At 42.6% G+C, this 21,368-nt stretch overlaps 1 protein-coding gene and 1 long non-coding RNA gene across 2 annotated transcripts; one reads left to right on the top strand and one right to left on the bottom strand.

Moving 5' to 3' along the window:
* Nucleotides 1-9,326: 9,326 nt before the first annotated feature.
* Nucleotides 9,327-11,979, bottom strand: LOC135050742 (uncharacterized). The gene is made up of 4 exons (XM_063957115.1): nucleotides 11,544-11,979; nucleotides 10,902-10,961; nucleotides 10,614-10,826; nucleotides 9,327-9,996 (listed from the first exon to the last, which is right to left on the bottom strand). The coding sequence occupies exons 1-4, from the start codon at nucleotides 11,890-11,892 to the stop codon at nucleotides 9,329-9,331; spliced, it is 1,290 nt and encodes a 429-aa protein (XP_063813185.1). The 5' UTR covers nucleotides 11,893-11,979; the 3' UTR covers nucleotides 9,327-9,328.
* LOC135050743 (uncharacterized) lies at nucleotides 9,929-11,031 on the top strand. The gene is made up of 3 exons (XR_010241781.1): nucleotides 9,929-10,005; nucleotides 10,617-10,766; nucleotides 10,876-11,031. It is a non-coding gene; the product is annotated as an uncharacterized LOC135050743 (long non-coding RNA).
* Nucleotides 11,980-21,368: the final 9,389 nt, after the last annotated feature.

Raw genomic sequence — 21,368 nt, 5'->3', positions numbered from 1 at the left:
AAGCTCTCTCCCTGCACCCTCACTCAGCATACACTGCTCTTCTGCACTAATGGGCATCCTGCACCCCATCCCCACACAAACTACTCTCCTACACTATCCTACACCCAATTCCCACACACTGTTTCCTTCACTACTGCTCACCCTGCACACACTGCTCTTCAACATTACCACTCACCCTGCAGACACTGCTCTCCAACACAATCCCTCACTTTGCTCTCCCTCACTGCATACAAAACTCTCCTACACTACCCCTATCCTTGCTCCCTCTTCCACACATATGGCTCTCCTATTGTACCCCTCACTCTGAACCCCCTCCACATACACCCTGCTCTCATACACTATTCCTCACCCCCTGCCTGCACATACTGCTTTCCTACACTACGCCTTACCCTGCACCCCTTCCCCACAGTCACTGCTCTCTTACACCACCCCACACCCCCTCCCTGCGAACACTGCTCTCCTACACCCCCCCCCACAGCCCCTCCTGGCACAACTGCTCTCCAACACCACCACACACACCCTCCCTGCACACACTGCTCTCCAACACCACCCCACACCACTCTCCCTGTGCACACTGCTCTCCTATACCATCCCAAGAATCCTTTGCCTGGACTTACTAGTTAGGTGGGGGTTAATGCTTTGGCCAGAGGACCCAATGAAGTGTCTTCCCTGACTTTGGCATGACCTCCCTGCTAGTGGAACCTGGTGCTAGTCTAAAAATATGGAGGACCCCTACTCATGATGTATCCCCATATTTGTAGAACTAGGGCCAGTTCCAAGAGCCCAGTGCTGGTTCATTAAATACAGATGATCCCTAAACTGGGCTGGGCTGGTTATGCTTTGGGCACTGCACAGATAACACTGATCACACACTGATCACACTGATCTGTGCAGGCTTCTCAAAACACAGTGCTCAGGGGGACATTTATTTTTAAAGTGTATTTTGGGCCGATTATTAGTATTGTAAGTTTCAGTATATTCAGATTTAATGGGGGCTGTGTAGGAATTATTTCAAATGTAATGATTAAGCATCAATTTTGGAGTACTGTGGCTTGTGTTTAGCCTTTATATAGTTTTCCTTATGCGCCCATCTGAACGTGACTGTTATATGGAGTGACCATTGTTTACAATAAGTGTCTTAAGTTGATTAAAATATATGTATGTCTTGTGTAACACTGACATTCTGGTATAGTAGTTTTTGTTTTAAGATTTCTACTGGCAGCTAAAGTATGTGCACTGTGATTGGAAGTTTGATTCAGTTCCTTCTATTAGAGCTTTCGCATAAAATTTGTCTTTTGATGGGACTGTTATTTTTTATAGGCATAGTTATTTTGTGTAATAATTCTGAGTAGCAATATGGCAGCAATGTTGGTCTTGAATCAGAGAATTTATTGAATAGGGAAGTATCTCTATCTATCTATCTATCTATCTATCTATCTATCTATCTATCTATCTTGTGTGTTTAACTGTATGGATATGAGGTAATTGGATATAGTAGCTTAGGCAGGATATGTGAGTGACTCTAGACTTTTCTAGTCTTGCATGTAAGGTGAGTGTTCTGGGAACTCATGAAGGATTGGAAGAACAGTACTATATCTTAATGAATGTAGCATGTGGCCAATTTTCTAAGTAGCATCATGTACTGTATACAGTAACTTGGCCAGTGGAAACTAATGTATGAAGTGGCTTCTGTAGGATTTTAACAAAGGGACCATAATTTCCTAAAATTTGTCAGGTTTCCATGGATTTAGTAGAGGATATTATGTAAATGTGATCCCTCCCCCCCATCCCCCAAATAAAAAAAAATAGCTGTAGCATATAGCATATTTTGAATATTGGTACTTCATAAAGAATTGACTCTGTGTACAGTCTAAATATTTTAATACATGTGCCTTCTACAAACTCATGTACAATCTGAATTGTGTAGCTGACTACAGACCATGGCTGCCCAATCCAGACTTTTGTGTAGTTTCTTATGTTACATTTGTTATTGCTACATTTACAAGCTTCTGGAACTGTTGCAACTAAAACACACAGCTATGATGAAATTAGTCATATTGGGATAATTAGCTAAATCATTCCTGGCATGCAGTGAACAATTACAGAATTAATAACCATTCAACTGAAATGTGTTATTTAAAACAAATTGACAGACGGTGTTTACCAGTTAGCATACGATGCTCAAATGATCTTAGAATACAGTACACCCATTCACCCATTATAAATAATGTGCTAATTGTACATTGTTGTAGATTTTGGAGGGCATCTTAATAATTATCAGATTATTGAAATAATATTTTCTTTAATCATGGGTAGTTTTATTGCCTTGTAAAGAGCTTAGACCTTGGATGTTAGAATAAGTGATATGACCAAATGGCAGAAATGTTATTACATAATTTACATAATTAATTAAGTATTCTGGCATGCTATAAATAAATTGTGCTGCTGGCAGACATAGAATTTGAACACTGAATATCTAATTACTATGATGCTAGGATTTCTGTATAAAAAATAATATTTGAAACATTAATGTGCTTTTTTGACATTTTAATATCATCACTGTATGTTAAGAAAATACTGTTTAACTCATATTGCTGATTGATTGATTGATTGATTGATTGATTAGTTAATTATTTATTAAATATTCAAATGTTAGATGGGACCAATACATTTGGGCAATATCATTTTAGCCGAATGCTTACTTCTTAAAAACATGTTCTGAATAGTTAGAAGATTGATGGAAAAATAAATGACCTTTTTAGAATGGATGATAAATAAGTATCATCTATCAAACCACTCTGTAGCCAGAAAAAAAAATGAGTAATCTCTGCTGGTTGAATTAAAGCAGAATAGAAAATCGCCATTTGAATCACAATGAATTGGTGACATTTGGTAAACACAAATGCTACAAAAATGGCAAATTAGTCAGTTTAATTGACATCACATTTACATTTCATATTTTTGAACATACAGTTTTCATAAGAAACTATGTTGAAATGTATCATGCAGAAAATAATACATGAGTTATAGGAAAGGGCTATGGAATTGTATCAAAGTTGGAGTAATTTTACTTTATACTGAAAACTTGAAATTAATTCATACAGTAGGCCATATAATTTATGTCACATTAGAACTGTCAGTATTATAACTATAACATATTTAAATACTTATAGGTTTAAAAAGATTTCTTTGTGCACATTATGTCCTACTACTTACCTTCTTACCTATTGATTTACAAGTGCTTACATAGAACAAACACAGGAGGTAATTCAGACCTGATCGCTGCCAGAATTCACATTGCAAGCGGTGGATTTTAGCCAAATGTGCATGCGCAAAGCCACAAGTGCACATGTGCCGGGCTCGCCGTGCGACGAATGTGCAGCAATACACATGGATTTTCTGTTTGCGGTCAGGCAACAACAAAGAGACATGTTGAAGGCGGTGCGGGGTCATGGCTTCGCAGGCTAGCAAAAAGGGGCGTGTAGGTGGGTGTCTTGCGGGGGAGTGTGCTAAGTGCTGCAGGCGTGGTTTTTGCACAGCTGCAAAGCACATCGCTGTTAGTGCACACTGGGCCTTCACAGCTGACGAGTAAGTCTTGGGCTGTGCATGACTTGCAAACTCTCAGCGCAGGAGTCCTGTGTGACAGCTCCCACCGATTAGTTGTAATTCAAACACACCTGTATGCAATTCAACCACCTCCACAGCTCATTGTATGTCTAGCTCTCTCTCTGAAATGGTATGTAGTTTATCACACCCTGCATATGTGCAACACACAATCTACACACATGTTTGGTTACAACTATTACATGTGTACTGCACATGTACAACATGTTTTGTTTGTGAAGCAATTGTACAGATAACACAAAACTTTTTATTTTATTTGGAAGGCCCTCTTTCTGTGTTCACATTGCTTTGTGATGACACATTGCTTTGAGTTGTCTATCAAGCTGCATTGTACATCCAAAACACACATACTGTATTTATATATCCCACAGACGTGCTATGTTTTATCGATTAATACATTTGTTGTGTGTTTCATATAACAATATTCACACCATAATGCTCCTTTATGGTGACCATATTAAACCTTTTTCCTGGCTCACACATGGATTACACAGATTCTGTGGCTGGCTGACTTCAAGCCTACATTTTAGCTGGTTTTAATCAGCCACAGAACCTGTGTAATCCATCAGCATCCCAAGTAAAGAGGGTAATATGGTTTCCCTACTTTACCTAAAATGTTCTGTAATATTGCTTCAGGTACTACATTTATAGGGGTTAATTTGCTCAGATGGGAGTTTTATTTAAGATGTGATATTGCCCATAGCAACCAATAACATTCTACTTGCCCATTATCTAGCGCCTTCTCCAACATAATTCCTGAAATGTGTTTGGTTGATATGGGCAACATCCCATCTTATCTAGAACATCCATCTTAGTAATGTATCCCCCTAGTATGGTTTTTTTTAAAAACCCCAAAAAATACTCAGAGCACTTTTCTTTGTTTTATAAATACAAACATTACCATGCATCACAATAATAAAAACACAATTTTAGGACAAAGTGTAAGGGTTTAAAATATTTATACTCATAAAACTGATATTACGAAAACAATACACAAACACAAAGACAAATGAAAAAAAATGTACATCAAATGGCACAGTAACAAGCACCTGGCTGTGCAGAAAATAGGATGATAGTACCCAGTAGTGAAGTACCCCCATCTACTGGGCAACAAACACAACAAGAGACTGGTATCAGAACACTGGGTGAGGAAGATGTGTGCCAAATTGAGGACATTTTTGGGCCCAATAACCAAACGCAACAATCAACGCCACAAAATAAAGAGGAAGGTGGGACAAGTTCTCAGGCTAATGCATCACAGGCAGGGAAAGAAAAGAGAATATGCCAAACCCCATTCTGCAGCAGGGAGTTAGACATACTTGACCCACAAACATTGAGAACAAACATTTTTGAAAACAGAAAAAGTGCGCAGGGAACAAGGACTGGAGAGAAATCACTGTTTCTTCCTTTCCCCCCGGATGTTGGGGTTGTTCAACCTGAGATCTGCACATGGATCTTCAAGGGGCCTGCCCAGTCAGATCTTGTTCCTGGGCAGGGCTAGGAGATGGGCCAAGTGTAGGAGCCTTCCTGAGATTGTGGCCAAGGAGGTCTGCAATGGTCTGTATGCCTTTTCTAATACTGGCGGAGATGTCACACATGCCTTGTTGCATAATGGAGGACAGCTCACAGACCATGGAAGACAGGTCACAGACTGAGGAGGTCAGCTCACTGACCTCCCGGAGCATCTAGTCATGGAAGGTGGTGTTGATTTTCCCATGGGTTACAATCTCATCCAGAAGCTCCGAGAGAGTGGGTTGGGGCAGTGTGGCAGTGTGTGGCTGTGATGGTGGCCCTTCCTGCCCCACACTGGAGCTGTCACTCAATCCCCGCTCCTCAGCTTCAGTGTGCTGCCTCTCCTGTGCTGTGATTGGAAAAGGATATAAAAGGACAAACTAAAAAAAAATTAGGACCCCACATTTCACAAATTTTAACAGTATACATTTTTTAAAAAAAGAATTAATTTATCTTCCAAGGCATGTGGACCTACAAGGGCAGGTGTATCGGTGTCCATTTCGGACACACCTGCCACCTCCTCATAAGACCATCGCCTGCTCCTCCAACTCGGTGAATTCCACAGTGCCAGGGAGTGGCCCTCCATCTGTTGCCCTCAAAGCATTCCAGTGTGCAGACTTTTTTTTTGCTTCAGGTGGGATTTGAAGTCAGACCAACTTCATATGTGTTTGTGTTTGGAGGAAATGAGAAGAACAAAACATTATTAAATTTTATTTCTATTTTTGTATTTTAATTATCAATTGTATACATAAAGCATTCAGAAATATCACATCCTACATTCCTTTGGTCCAATTCTACTTGTACACATACATAGCACTAAATATTGCAATTGCAAATTTAACTTAAAGTTAGATATAGAAACATCTTAAACAAAGACTAAGCTGTTCATTTATGTAGCACCTTCTACAAGAGAACATATGTAAGTCTTGGTTGCTATAGGAAACATTACTTCAAAAACTAACCTCCCATCTTAGTGAATGCAGACAATCATATGTTTGAGTATGCCTCAGTATGTACTTACCGTCTCCTGACTTCTTGTGGTGTGTGGACAATTGGACCCACTGCATTAACTGCATCAGTGATCTCCCTCCAGATACGGTCCTTGGTCCCAGCACCCATATTTTAACTGGCAAAATGAATTTTCTCAATGGATTGTGGTACCAGAATGGCCAACTCCCTCTTGGTAAATGGTGGTTGGCATCTTCTCTTTTGGGTCCTTGCATGTGATGCAGTAGCCTGAGAAATATTGCTAGCTTCCTCTCCACTGTGTGGAGCTGATTCTTGAGTTTTGATAGTTGGTCCAGAATCTTCCTCAGTTTGACCCACATCTTCCTCAGCCAGGGAACTCACACCAGCCTCTTGTTGTGGTTCTTCCCCAGTAGATGGGGGTACTTCACTACTGGGTTCTTCTGCTGGCTCCTCAAAGCCTCTTTCCTGCTATTCAACCAATTACTGGAGCCTAGCTTCCACTCGCTGCTGTCTCCTCCTGATTGCTGCATACTCCTCTCTGATTTTCCTATACTCATTTGCGAGATCATGCTCCATGGTGATGGCTTGCGCGTATGGCTCTGGGTTTTTTTTATACCTGCGTATGCATGTTTAATCATAATTAGCACAGGTGATGCATATGCAATTTGATTGCTAACACTATTTAAGCTTGTTCTACCCACCCGTGGATTGTGGGTGTATGCAGGCGTGGAGTTGGTGTGTGGAGTTGTGGAGGAGTGGAGTTGTGGAATTGGTGTGTTGGTGTTTTGTCGAAATGGTGAGTGCTTATTTAAGGTAAGATTTGTTTGTTTTTTGATGTTTTAATATATGCATTGTTTCCTTGCAAATTTGTATGAAGTAATGTAAATATATTGTGTTATGCAGAGACGTTTAGGTGTGTGTAATTTTGTGACTAATTGTGTGAAGTATGTTGTTTGCTGATGTGTATGCGCCACGTTCTGGTGCGGTGCATTTTTTTCTTGTAGTATCAATGCACAGCGTTTTGCACAAACATTTTTTTTTTTTGGGGGGGGGGTCTCTTGTTTTTATGTTTGGCATGTATTGTAGTGTACTAATATCCTGATTTTTGAATAATCTGTTTTTGTAAATTATTCTCAAAGGAACAACAGTATATTTATCTGCGAGTAAGTATATGCATGTTCACAGGTGTATGTGGTTTTTTTTTTGTATCTATGGGGTATATTTACTAAGCTCCCGATTTTGACCGAGATGGCGTTTTTTCTTCAAAGTGGCATCTCGGTCATTTACTAAACAGTAATCACGGCAGTGATGAGGGCATTCGTATTTTTTTGCAAGTCCAAGTACAAAATTACGAATGAATACACCATCGGTCAAATTACGCCTGTTTAGATATGAATCTCGGTCATTTACTAACCATTCGTAATTGTATTTGCTGCCGCGAAAATGCTTTCGCGGCCGCGAAAAATTACGATTCGCATTTTTTTCCTAAAAAAAAAAGGCCAGCCTTTGGAAACCGCGTTTACATGTGTACTTAATTATCCATTACTCACACCTGATTTTTTGGGCCTATAAAAGTGTTTCAGGCACATTCTGAACTTCTCTCACTCTGAAATGGCGGCTGTGGTGTGTGGCAATGTTTTTTTGTTGGCTGTGGGATACGTTAGACTGCTCCATGAGGCTTCAAGGAATCAGGACCAGGTAAGTGAACATGGTCAACAGGTTGTCCAGGTACCGCGGAGGCTGCGCCAGCCTCGTTTATTTAGAGGGCGTTTAAACTTAAATGCATTGTCCGATGATAGGGTCATACAGATGTTCCGCCTAAATCGAAACAACATTTTCCACCTGTATGACCTTGTCAAACTGGGCATAGACCCTGAGACAGCACGCTCTCGCTCTGTCTCAGGCCTACACAAACTCCTGGCTGTGTTACACTTTATGGCTACTGGGAGCTTCCAGGCTGTGGCAGGCGACGTCATTGGGATCTCACAGCCCACCTTTTCAAGATATTTGATGCAGGTGAGTATAAAAATACATATGCGGTTATGGCTAAGTGTTGCTTGTGTAAGTTGAAACACCACAGTATTGTAGAGAATACCTAACATGACACTCACCTTAGCTTCTTTAATGTCCACTCAGGTTTTGGATGTGTTGGAGCCACACATTAAAGCCTCAATCTGCTTCCCTACTGAGGAGTCGGAGTGGAGTGCTGTCAGGGTAGCTTTCTATGAGCTTGCTGGCATGCCCAATGTGCTGGGGGCCATAGATTGCACACACGTTCAGCTGAGATCACCTAAGGGCCGCCAGTATATATATACTAATAGGCATATGGATCAATCAACTAATGTCCAGGTGGTCTGTGATGCAAATTTAAAAATTATGAGTGTTGTTGCAGGTTACCCTGGTGCCTGCCATGACTCCTTCATCCTCAGTCAGTCATCGCTCTTCGAGAAATTTGAGGAGGGACAAATGCCTGATGGCTGGCTGTTGGGTATGTTGAAAATGTTTTGTGTGTCTGTCTTTTAACCACAACCTAGAGTTTGGAGGAGGTGAAAGAATAATCTAACATATGTCCTAATGTTGACTATATATGTTTTTCAGGTGATGGGGGTTACGGCTGCTACTCTTGGCTCCTTACTCCATTGTCCCAACCTGATTCTCCTGCTGAACACAGTTATAATCATGCACATAAGGCTACGCGGAATGTGATAGAAAGATGTTTTGGGGTGCTGAAGTCACGTTTTCGGTGTCTGGATAAATCTGGTGGCCTTTTGTTGTATAGTCCCTCAAAGGTGACTCGAATTGTGTTCTGCTGCTGTTTTCTCCATAATCTGTGTTTAAGTCAACATCTGGCACATGGTGAGGGAGAAAGCAGTCAGCAAGCAGAGGAGTTAGATCCATCTGGTGACAGTGTGAGTACAAATGTAGGGAGGCAGGTACGTCAAGAAGTGATCCTGCGATATTTTACAGGTCAGTTTTATTATGCTGTAATTATCCTTCACTAAACACTTTGCTCTACTTTCTATTGTGTGTTTTGTTACTTACTGTTTGTTGTTTATAGTGGTGTGTCCATTGTGCTTAGTTGATGCTAACAAAACATTTACAGTCATTACCCTGGAAAAACATACATACATACATACAGACCAGCTTCATAAATTTTGGAGACGGACACAGGAATGTGTTTTTTAGACAAATTTTTTTATTTATTTTTCCAAAAAGATTGTTGTTATTTTTTTCGCTTGTGTGTGCTGGGTGCTGGCTCACTGGCACGTGCTCTTGAGGAACGCCGAACAGGGGAGGTTACTGGCGTTTGGATAGGGGTCGTGGTCCCCGAGCTGGAGGTTACTTGCTGAGCTCCCATCATAGAAATATTGCTGCTCAAATTATTTAAACTTGCAATCAGCTGAGTGTTAGTAGCAGTGTGGCTGGCTACAATCCTGGATAAGGACTCATTCACCACTTGATTGTGTTGAATGAGCTGAACGAGTGCCTGCTGATGGCGCTGTTGCTCATCTATAATGCGGGATAAATGTGCATTCATTTGGCTGTTTTCAGCCCTAATTTGCTCCATTGAGGTAGCCATTCGCCCTACTTGTACTATCAGTCTGCCCGAGTTGCGACTAATACGCGGTAGATGATGGGGCAGACTGGCAAGGTGTTGTGTATGTTGGGTCAGGCTGGCATTGCTTTGGGCCTGTTGGCTTGTCCAACTGGCCCAAAATTCGTCTGGAATTTGGCTTGGGGGCGGAGCTTGTGCCAGTTGGGGACTGATGGATGCTTGGGGTATATCCTGCAACTGTATTGGCAGGCTTGGGTCAACAGCTGTAAGTTGCAGTGTGATGGATGGCTGTTGGTCTGGGCCCTGCTGGTCCACGGCGGACATCAAGTTGTGCTCTGTATGGGGTGGGCAACATGCAATGTTTTATTATTTTAAAATTTTCATGGCTAATGCAACACATTAATACATTCATAATACTCCATTTTTGAATTATTAACACTTGATTTTCACAACTTTAACAATTTTAAAGCTATTGTTAAAAATATACCAACACAGGCGCTAACATAGACAGATTTGCATATTCATCACCTAACTAACTCCCCTCCACACCATTACACTGTTAGATTCCCTCCCCTCACCACGATATAGACTACTTACCTGTATAGTCCAGAGGAGCAGAGCAAGTAAGCCATCTACATACTGGACAGGGGCGATGTGTGAACACTATAATGGTGTGGTTTTTTTTGGGCCAAAATTTAATTGTATTCATATTTTTGGAAAATGTGAACGTGTGTGTGCTTAATTTTTACTCAAATCTGATATTTTCCTACAAATAGGTTGTCGAGACCATCCACTAAGACCTTATATAATTTGATTAAAGCACCTTTAGCAATTGAAGACGTTACATCACATTGCTTGTTGTTGAAAACATGTAAACTCCAAACCAACTAACAACATATTAAGTGTACTGTGTATATTATTGCTTATGTGTTTAATTTATGTTTTTACTCACCAGATAACTGAGGTGATCTGGGCTCATCACTCTGCGAACTCGCCAATAGTGCCAGTGGTGGCTGGGGTGACACTGCCGAAAGTCTTCGCCTGGGTGGGGATGATGGAGGTGCTGAATCCGAGCCAAGACGCCGTGTCTTAGTTGGCCTCCTGGGTAAGTGGCCCAAGCCCTGTGATGGCCGCCTTACAGGAGGTCGGCTTCCAGAAGCAGAACCTAGGTGCAAAATTTAAAATTAATATTTTGTACTTCTATGTGTTTACAGAATATGTGACTACAGTGAAGACTTACCTGCAATCCCAGCCTCATCCTGACTTGTCTGAGGCCTGTCTGGGCGGCTGGTCTGTGTGACTGTTGAAAAAGTGACCCCAACATTATTACCATGTTTTTAGAAAAATGACCCACTGAAAACCATTAATGTACTGTAAGCATCTATTAAGTATTGTTTAAACCAAATATTTAAGCTTAAGAGCTTCTAGATTCATGATTTTGAGTTGAATTTCAAAATGTACTTGATGTGGCACACAATAAATTATTTAAAAATTAGATTTTTGCTTCAGATATTGCAGAGATTGAGTACTTGCAAATGTTTTAATAATGTAATGTAAAAAAAATTGCACCGCTTTTCAGTTAGTTTCAAAAAAAAACCTTTTGTTGATTTTAAACAAACACACATGTTCAAGCATTATCGCCAAAAATTGACCCAAAAAAAAATTCATTTTTTATAAAACACTGCACATGTTTTGGCACTAAATTAAATTGAAAAAATTGCTAAAGCAAGGAGAAAAAAGCACATTCTAAACACAAACACACCTTAAGGGAGCATAGGCCTGCAATCTGTTTTGTGTTAAAAAATGCATCCTTTACACTTTAAAAATGATATTATCTACATTTTACAGACATTTTAAGAACAATATTACAAATCAAACTTACCATCCTGCGTGGGTCGGTCCGAATCCCGGACATGAGTAGCAGACACCACTTCGCCAGGAATCAATGCCCGCACAGGCTCCTCCCAGTCCCGATAGCTTACACGTAAAGGTGGCCCACCTCCGGTTCTCCGTGCAGATTTGGACTCTTTGGCCATCTTGGCCTTGACACGCCGCTTAATATCATAAAATCGCTTGCGGCACGTGTCCTCTGTCCGCCTCACCACACCCTCACTATTCACAGCAAGTATGACTTGCCCCCACAGGGCAGACTTCCTGCGGGAGGACACCCTGGCAGCATCCTGACCAAACAATTGGCGATGGTGCTTCATCAGCTCACGCACCAACGCCATGTTTTCAGCATAGCTGAACTTTATATTCCTGCCAGTCTTGGTAGTGGTGCGTGGCTGCGGAGCCACAACACCATCACTATCACTGGAAAATACAGCAACAGGCACCCCCTCCTCCTCCTCCTCACTAACCTCCTCCCTCTCACTACCCCCTCCACCTCACTACCAGCCTCCACCTCACTACCAGCCTCCACCTCACTACCAGCCTCCACCTCACTAACCTCCGCCACCTCACTAACCTCCGCCCCCACACTGACCTCTGAGTCGGACATGACAAACAACATAAAACACTGAAAAATGAAAACACAAAACACACTCCTCCACTACTCCTACTACACACCACACAGCCAACACACACGCTCACTCACTCACAAACAATGACAAAAGACTGAAAAAAAAAAACAAGGACAAAAAAGTTTACAAACTGTGAAAAAACAATACTACAAAGATCACAAGACTACTAACACACACAGTACAGCACTCAACAATCACCAAACTCCTCTCCAAATCCACCAAAAACTCCACCAAACTCACCAACTCCAAATACACCTTCCTCTCTCCTCTCCACTAGCTAAACCCACGAGGTGCGGAGTGTTTGGGGCGTTTTTATAGTAACATGCACAGACACTCCTCCTTCACGAATACAACCAATCACGGCCGCGTGACGAAAACGAAACTTAGGAGTAAAAACGCGGCAGCAAATTCCAAATCACTGCCGTAACAGACTTGTGACGCAGTCGTAAAAAAAACACAACAACGCGGCCGCGAAATAGCAAACGCGGCCGCAATCTACAGCAGAAAAGCACGAATGACATCGACATCGGAAGATACGGAAAATACGAATACGACAGCTTAGTAAATTAGTCGTAATCAATTCAAAAAGTTGCAAATTTACACTGTCGATGTCAGTCGTGATTGAACTTGAACATGATTCTGAAAATTACGAATCTTAGTAAATAAACCCCTATGTGCGTGTTTATAATGTTTTTTTTTGTTTCTTCTGAAGGTTTTTTTTGTTACAATTTTTAGGCAGAGTAGCCTTTTCTTTAACTTATTTGGCCTATTGCTATTCTTTTGGGAGACAAGTTCATCTACGGTAAGTATGTGCATGCTCATAGGTGTGTGTTGTGGGGTTATCGTAGTGTGCTTATTCTGTGGGGTTTTTTCTCCCCTTTCTGAAGGAAGCATATAGGTTTTTGTTATTGTTTTTGGCCAGAGTAGCCTTTTCTTTAAGTTATTTGGTCTTTTGCCTATTTTTTTGTTTGGGAGACAAGCTCATCTGCGGGTAAGTATGTGCCTGCTTATAGGTTTGTGTTGTGGGGTGTGGTGTAGGGTTTTCTTAGTGTTTTTTTTTTTAGTTTATCCTCTCAAGGCAGTGTTAATTGTTGTTATTTGTATGCCCTAAGTATCCTTTTTTTGTGTTTACTTATTGTTATTTTATGTTTACTTTTATAGTAAGTATATGCATGCTCATTGGCCCTCATTCCGAGTTGATCGCTCGCTAGCTGCTTTTAGCAGCATTGCAAACGCTAGGCCGTCGCCCTCTGGGACTGTATCTTAGTTTAGCAGAATAGCGAATGAAAGATTAGCAGAACTGCTCAAAAATCTTTTCCTGCAGTTTCTGAGTATCTCCAGACCTACTCCTAGATTGCGATCGCCTCAGTCCGTTTAGTTCCTGCTTTGACGTCACAAACATGCCCTGCATTCGGCCAGCCACTCCTCCGTTTCCCCAGTCATTCCTGCGTTTTAGCCTGACACACCTGCGTTTATTAGCACACTCACAGAAAACGGTCAGTTTCCGCCCAGAAACACCCACTTCCTGTCAATCACACACCGATCAGCAGAGCGACTGAAAAGCGTTGCTCGCCCCTGTGTAAAATTGCTTAGTTTTGTGTGAAATGACTTGGCGCATGCGCGCTGAGGCCCATACGCATGCGCAGAACAGCTGGTTTTTAGCCTGATCGCTATGTTGCGAAAAACAGCAGCGAGCGATCAACTCGGAATGACCCCCATTATAAGTATATGCATGCTAATTGTGTTGTTCTGCAGTTCTGTGTTTTTATGTCTAATAATGGTTTTATTGAATAATTCTTAACGTTAACGATGTTCCTTTCCTTCGGGTGTTCGAAAATTAGCGATGGATTTTCCCACAGCTTTAAGTGGTTATTGTAGTATTAAATAGATTGTGATGAATGTTTTGGTAACATCTTTGGATTTTGCTTTTACACTCTGTCTTTCTTATTATTATTATTATTATTATTATTATTATTATTATTATTATTATCCTTTATTTATATGGTGCCACAAGGGTTCCGCAGCGCCCAATTACAGAATACATAAACCATTAATCAAACAGGAAAACAGCAACTTACAGCTGATGACAGTATAGGACAAGTACAGGGTAAATAAACATAGTTACATCAGCAGATGACACTGGAATAAGTATCAGGTGGCAGAAGACTGCTGGATGTGGTGCAATTGAAGATTATTAAAGTAAGAAAGGATAAGCACATGAGGGAAGAGGGCCCTGCTCGTGAGAGCTTACATTCTAAAGGGGAGGGGTAGACAGACCGGGGTGACACAGATGGGGTACATAGAGAGCGTAGAACAGAGGGTTAGGATGAGATTTGGCTGGGTTTGGTGAAGAAGTGGGTCTTGAGAGATCATTTGAAGTTTTGTAGAGAGGTGGAGAGTCTGAGGGGGTGAGGTAGGGAATTCCAAAGAAGTGGTGCAGCACGTAAAAAATCTTGGAGGTAGGAGTGGGAGGAAGTAATCCGTAGGCAGGAGAGTCGGCGTGCATTAGCAGAGCGAAGAGGACGGGTGGGAATGTAAAGGGAGATAAGGTCAGAGATGTAGATGGGTGAGGAGTGGGTGAGGGCTTTGTAAGTGAGTGTGAGAAGCTTGAAATGGATTCTGAAAGGGAAGGGGAGCCAGTGCGTTTGGTGAGGAAGATCAGCCGGGCAGCAGCATTGAGGATAGATTGGAGTGGAGAGAGGTATTTGTCAGGAATGCCAGTCAGGAGCAGATTACAGTAGTCCAGTCTGGAGATGACCAGTGAGTGGATAAGAGTCTTAGTAGCATCCTGGGTTAGAAAGGGTCTGATCCTGGAAATATTTTTTTGATAAAAAGGCAGGTTTTGTGAGAGGTGCTGAATGTGTGGTTTGAAGTAGAGGAAGGAGTCAAGACTACTCCAAGACAGGGCACTTGGGGGCTAGATGAGATAATAGTGCCATCAATAGATAATGAGATTGTCTTAGACATGTTAAGTTTAAGAAAGCGCTGGGACATCCAGGAAGAGGTAGCAGAGAGACAGTTGGAGATACGAGTGAGGAGAGCAGGGGAGAGGTCTGGAGAGGAAAGATAGATTTGGGTGTCATCAGCATAGAGATGATATTGGAAACCAAAAGAACTAATGAGTTTACCTAGTGAGGACGTATAGAGAGAGAAGAGAAGAGGACCAAGGACAGAACCTTGGGGTACCCCTACAGTTAGTGGAAGTGAGGGGGAGGTGGAGTCATGAGAGGAGACAGAGAAAGAACAGTCAGAGAGGTAGGAGGACAGCCAAGAGAGGGCAGTGTCACGTAGACCAATGGAGTGAAGAATTTGCAGTAGGAGAGGATGGTCCACAGTGTCAAAAGCAGCATAGAGATCAAGTAGAATAAGTATAGAGTAGTGTCCCTTAGATTTAGCAGCATGGAGGTCATTGCATACTTTTGTAAGGGCAGTTTCAGTGGAGTGGAGAGGACGGAAGCCAGACTGGAATGAGTAGAGCAGTGAGTGTGAGGAAAGAAAGGAAGTAAGGCGGTTGTAGAAAATACGCTCAAGGAGTTTGGAGGCAAAAGGGAGGAGAGAGATGGGTCGGTAGTTGGAGAGAGTGTTTGGATCAAGTGTAGGTTTTTTAGGAATAGGAGAAATGAGTGCATGGTTGAAGGCAGAGGGGACAGTGCCTGATGAGAGGGACAGATTGAGAAGGTGGGAAAGATGGGAACAAGCAGAAGGAGAGAGGTAGCGGAGGAGGCGGGAGGGGATAGGGTCAAGTGGGGAGGTGGTGAGGGGACAGGAATGAATGAGGGCCATGACTTCCTCTCCAGATGCATGGAAGAAAGATGTCAGAGTAGGTGCGAGGGATGGGAGGGTTGGTAAGGGATGGGAGAAAGCTGGTTACTGATGGTCTGGTGTGATGTGATGTCCTGACGTATGGAGTCAATTTTGGATGTGAAGTAAGTGGCAAAGTCAAGAGCAGAGAGTGAGGAAGGGAGACGAGGTGGAGGTGGGCAGAGTAGTGAGTTGAGAGTGGCAAAGAGGTGCCGGGGGTTGGAATACTGGGAGGAGATGAGGTTCTTGAAGTATGACTATTTAGCAAGAGAAAGGGCAGCACTGAAGGATGAGAGCATAAGTTTGAAATGGAGGAAGTCTGCCTTAGAGCGTGATTTGCTCCAGTGTCGCTCAGCAGTACGTGAGCATTTTTGCAGATATCTGGTGCATTTGGTGTGCAAGGGTTGAGGTGTTAATTTGTGAGGGTGAATAGTGGTTGGTGGAGCAACAGAGTCAAGAGCAGAAGTAAGGGATGCATTGTATGTGGAAGTGGCTTGTTCAGGGCATGAGAGAGAGAGAATAGGAGAGAGATGTGAATCAAACAGGGAGGAAAGGAATGTGGTGTCAATAGCTTCAATGTTACGCTTAGTGATGGTAGCCTTAGGAGGTAGAGATGGGGAAGTCGAGAGAGATAGGTTAAAGGAGAGCAGGTGGTGGTCAGAGAGGGGAAATGGGGAGTTGGAAAAATCAGAAATATCACAGCGGTGAGTGAAGACCAGATCCAGTGAGCTCCCATTCACATGGGAGGGTGAGGAGGTCCACTGGGAGAGACCAAGTGAAGAGGTGAGGTTAAGGAGCTTAGAGGCAGGGAATTGTGTGGGGATGTCAATAGGGATGTTGAAATCGCCTAGGATAATGGAGGGAATGTCAGAAGAGAGGAAGTGAGGAAGCCAGGAAGCAAAGTAGTCGATGAATTTGGAAGCAGTGCCAGGGGGGTGGTAAATGACAGCTACTCTAAGATGGACTGGTTGGAAGAGGCATATGGCATGGACCTCAAATGTAGAGAATGTAAGGGATGGTTCTGGTGGTATGAGTTGGTAGGAGTAACTAGAAGGTAAAAGGACCCAAACACCACCCCCATGGCGACCCCCAGGTCGGGGTGTGTGTGTGAATGTGAGGCCCCCAGCAGAGAGAGCAGCAGGAGAAGTAGTGTCAGAGGGCGTAATCCAAGTTTCAGTAATGGCTAGTAGGTGTAGGGAGTTGGAAATGAAAAGGTCATGAGTGAGGACCAGTTTGTTACAAACAGATCTGGCATTCTAGAGGGCACAGGATAGGGGGTATGAGTATGTGGGAGAGATGTGAATGAGATTATCAGGGTTGCTGTAGTGATCAGGCGAGATTAACTTTGAGGGCAGGGATGATGAGAGAGTAGTGATGGTGCTGGTGCCTGAGCTGGGAGGGGAAACTGCAGGAGGTGGGCAGGGAGGGAGGTCAGTGTGATGTGGATGGGGTGTGGGGAGGTGACAGGGAATGGAGAAAGGGAGCAGGGCTGAGTTGTTGGGTAGCAGGACCATGGGGCAGAGGTAAATGAAAGTGGAGTAACAGGAAAGGAGGGGGAAGGAAACAGAGGGATGGAGGGGAGACAGAGGAGGAGGTGTAGGAGACTAGGGTGGAAGGATAAAGATACATTATTAGGTAGACACTGAGTGATGTGGGGAGTATAAGAAAGCCTTGACATAGTGTTAAGTAGGTAAATAGGTTGAGGGAAAGTGGAAGTAGGAGAGGAGACTGTAAGGGAATCAGAGCAGAAGAATTGCAGAAATGCAGGTGAGAAAAGCAGTGTAGGCTCAATGGGTGTAGATTTAGTATGAAATGAGTCAAAAGCATAGATAAAGTGGGTGCAGAAATGTATTTGGGCTGTAAGAAATGAAAGGATTGTGAGAGGGTTAAGAAGCAATGGTAATTCTGTTAGATTTTTTAAGTGTTTGTAGATGAGAAGATGAACTCACAATTGTCCCAAAGAAGATCTTTGTGATCCTGATTATGGATGGAAACCAGATCTTACATATGTTTGGAGTACTAAAAGGAATCTTCCATGTGGTCCACCGCACTGGTGGTGACCTCATGAATTTGCCGGAAATGGTAAGTAAAATTTTAGTCCTGTGTGCAATCCTCCACAATATTGCTGTAAGGAGGCGTATGGAGCTACCGCAAAATGAGGTATTGGCCACAGAGGATGAGGAGCCAGGGGTTGGCCAGACATGGAGGCGGGGCTCCGAGTAGCATTTCTGTTTACTTGAGTGTGTTTGCAGTTAAATGTATAGTAATATTTGCAGCCATAAATATGTCTCTGTGTGGTTTTGCCTGTAAATAGTGGTAGTGTATGTATAGAGGCATAGATGTTTCTATGCATGTATACAGTATGTGTGTGAGTGTATGTTTGTATGGCATATACATTGCTTTTTAATAATTAAACAAATAGCCCACACACATACTGAATAGTTAATCTGACATTAGAACATGTTATGTTTTTGACCAAAAAATGGAAAAAAATGATATTAAAAAATTGTGCAACTCAATATAATTTAATTATATTGATTACACAATGGTACCATAGTAAACAAAACTAAATGTAATGTTTACAGTATAGAGTACCTAATGTTCTTTACTTTAAAAATGCAAAACAAACTAAAAAAATAACATATAGCTGTGTTTCTCTCTCCTTAGGCCGACCACAAAAGAGCCAAGGCATGCAGCAGTGGCCCAGTCCAGCCACCCCTCAATCTTACTCCCCTTCTCAACCACCCTCACCCCATCAATCTTCCTCCCCTTCTCAACCACCCTCCCCTCCTCAATCTTCTGCACCCTCTCAACCACCCTCCCCCTCTTAATCTTCCACCCCTGCTCAACCACCCTCCCCCTCTCAATTTTCTGCCTCCCCTCAACCACCCTAGCCCACTCAATCTTCTGCCATCTCAGAATCTTCCTCCCCCTCTCAATCTTCCGCCACCTCACAATCTTTCTCCCCCTCTCAATCTTCCACCACCGCACAATCTTCCTCCCCCTCTCAATCATCAGCCCCCTCTCAATCTTTCCCCCCCTCTCAATCTTTAGCCCCCACTCAACCACCCTCCCCCCTCATCCACCATCCCCCATTCAAAATCAAACCACCCTTGACAATCCCACCCCCTCACAATCTGATCCTACTTCCCCATCCAACCTCTGACCCCCTTTCAAGCCCCTTCCCATCCAACTTCCATACCCCTTTCAAGCCCCTTCCTCCATCCAACCTCCAACCTCTCTTTGACATAAGAAGAGGATGAGGAGACCAAGTAGGTGCTTATGGCCCCAGATGAAGAGGAGGATGAGTGGCCTGATATGGTGGCTAGTAAGAATATTTTTAGTTAACATAATCATTTTATCATTTTTTAAAATTATATACAACAACATGTGTCTTCAACCTGTGTCCCTGCAGCTGCTGTGTAAAACCACATCCCACCATTTCCTGCCACAGTTTGCCTATTAAGGCATGCTATCAGTGAGACAGGCCATGCTTGGATGTGTAGTTCCACAGCAGCTGAAGGCACACAGGCTCAACACACATGTGCTGCAAAACATTCATTGTTTTGCAAAGTTGGCCATCACAGACATAGAGGTAGGATGGGCCTGATTCTTACAAAACAACTAAAATATGTGAGTAACAGTTTTTATGTCTTTAATCGGTAGCATATGTGAAGACCATAATCATCTTAAAAGTGGCATTCTTAATACGCTGTAGTTATGTTGTTATGGGGAATATGTTTTTATGTGTTTAATTTTTAATTTTCACATTCTTTCCAAATTATTACAGATCCAGAGGTTGGAGATTGTGACCAGGCCATAAGGAATGGACTCCTGGTCATGCAGGCCAATCTCCATGCCCTGCTGGCCATTGTGGCAAATTCATTGTCTTTGTTATAATTAATTTTTTTTGTTTATTTGTTGATTACAAATTTGTTCTATTTTTCATATAAGTAACATTTTAAAACTATGCTATTGTGTTGCATTTTTATTATACAGACTTTTAGACCTTTTTATCTGTCTTTTTTCTATTTCATCTAGCCTCTGAATCTTTAATATGTGTCTATTTATCTTTCTCCAACTTTTTTTTTGGTGGGGGGGGGGGACTTCATCACTATTTAAAAAAAATGTAACTTTTTAAAATGTAGCTTTTAAAAATAGTATAAAGTGTATGGTGCAAATAGGACAACAAACATATTTAGTGGAAATATGTTTGTTGCCTTAATTGCTTAATGTTATTGGGCAATTAGGTTGACAAACACTTCATTTTGCAGTGTTTGATCACTAAATTTGTCAATCACATTCCAATTCCTTAGAGTAATTGTACAAGTGTGCTTTTAAAAAAAACACCATTGTGCACTTATTTGCAAGCTAGTGAATACAACGCACATGTACAAATGAAAACTTGCTGCTAGTGAGGCAGCTTGCAAACTTGCAAACGCAACGCTCCCGTGAGAAGTATGCTATCAGTGAGGCAGGCACCTCTTTTTTGCACTGCTACACATTTGTGTGCACTCATGCACGGTGGGCGTAAATTTGCACTTTCATTTAGCATTCGCTCGAGTGCAAACACTGCTTGCGATCAGGTCTGAATTAGGCCCACAGTCTTATAAAAAAGTTATCACATTTCTTTAAAAGGGGTTATACTGTATTCATCATGACCAAGGTAGAGATTTTTTATTTATTGCTGACTTCATCCAGCAAAATATGGAACATTTCTAGATAACTAAAATATGTTGCAAACTTAAATTACAATTTTGGTTAATCTTTTTGTAGTTAGGCACACAGTGGCGGTTCTTGCCACGGGCAAGCGGTACTTTTGCCCGGGGCGCCGCCTTCCGGAGGGCGCCGGCGCCATCCGGAGGGCGCTGCACCAGGGCAAGATCCGCCACTGTGCCCCCCGCAGTGCCCTGCTGTGCCCCCCTGCTTTGAAGGGAACCAGACACGTAGCGTCTAGTGTCCCTTCATTGAGAGGACCTTAGTTGTGCGGTGCGCGATGACGTCATCGCGCACCGCACAGCAAAGGTCCTCTCCATGAAGGGAAACTAGACGCTATGGTCTAGTTTCCCTTAGTGTAGAGGACCTTTGCTGTGCGATGCGCGATGACGTCATCGCGCACCGCACAGCATAGTGGCACAGACACTACGGGTCATAATTGACCTCTAGTGTCTATGCTGTTCTATGGGAGAGACGTAATAACGTCTCTCCCATAGATCGAAGAGAAGATAGAGTGGAGAAGAGCGGTGCCGCCGGCGGAGGGGGTCTGGATCTGGAACGGGGATGGTAAGTATTCTTTTTATTTATTTATTTATTTTCTTGCAGCGTCGTGACCACGCCCCCAATTGAAGCCATGCCCCCATATTTTGCCCGGGGCGCCACAACTC

The sequence above is a fragment of the Pseudophryne corroboree genome, chromosome 2 (genome assembly GCF_028390025.1).
Source record: "Pseudophryne corroboree isolate aPseCor3 chromosome 2, aPseCor3.hap2, whole genome shotgun sequence".
NCBI lineage: Eukaryota > Metazoa > Chordata > Amphibia > Anura > Myobatrachidae > Pseudophryne > Pseudophryne corroboree.
The sequence above is the reverse complement of the archived record's forward strand: the minus strand, read 5'-3'. Positions and strand labels throughout refer to the sequence as shown.

Excerpts from the sequence above, each read along its gene's own strand:
- LOC135050742 (XM_063957115.1), bottom strand. The coding sequence starts at position 11,892 with ATGGCGTTGGTGCGTGAGCTGATGAAGCACCATCGCCAATTGTTTGGT. Across the intron at positions 10,962-11,543 it reads GGACCGACCCACGCAGGATG|TCACACAGACCAGCCGCCCA; the intron begins GTAAGTTTGATT and ends CTTTTTCAACAG. Across the intron at positions 9,997-10,613 it reads CAGATCACCTCAGTTATCTG|AGCACAACTTGATGTCCGCC; the intron begins GTGAGTAAAAAC and ends CACCCCATACAG.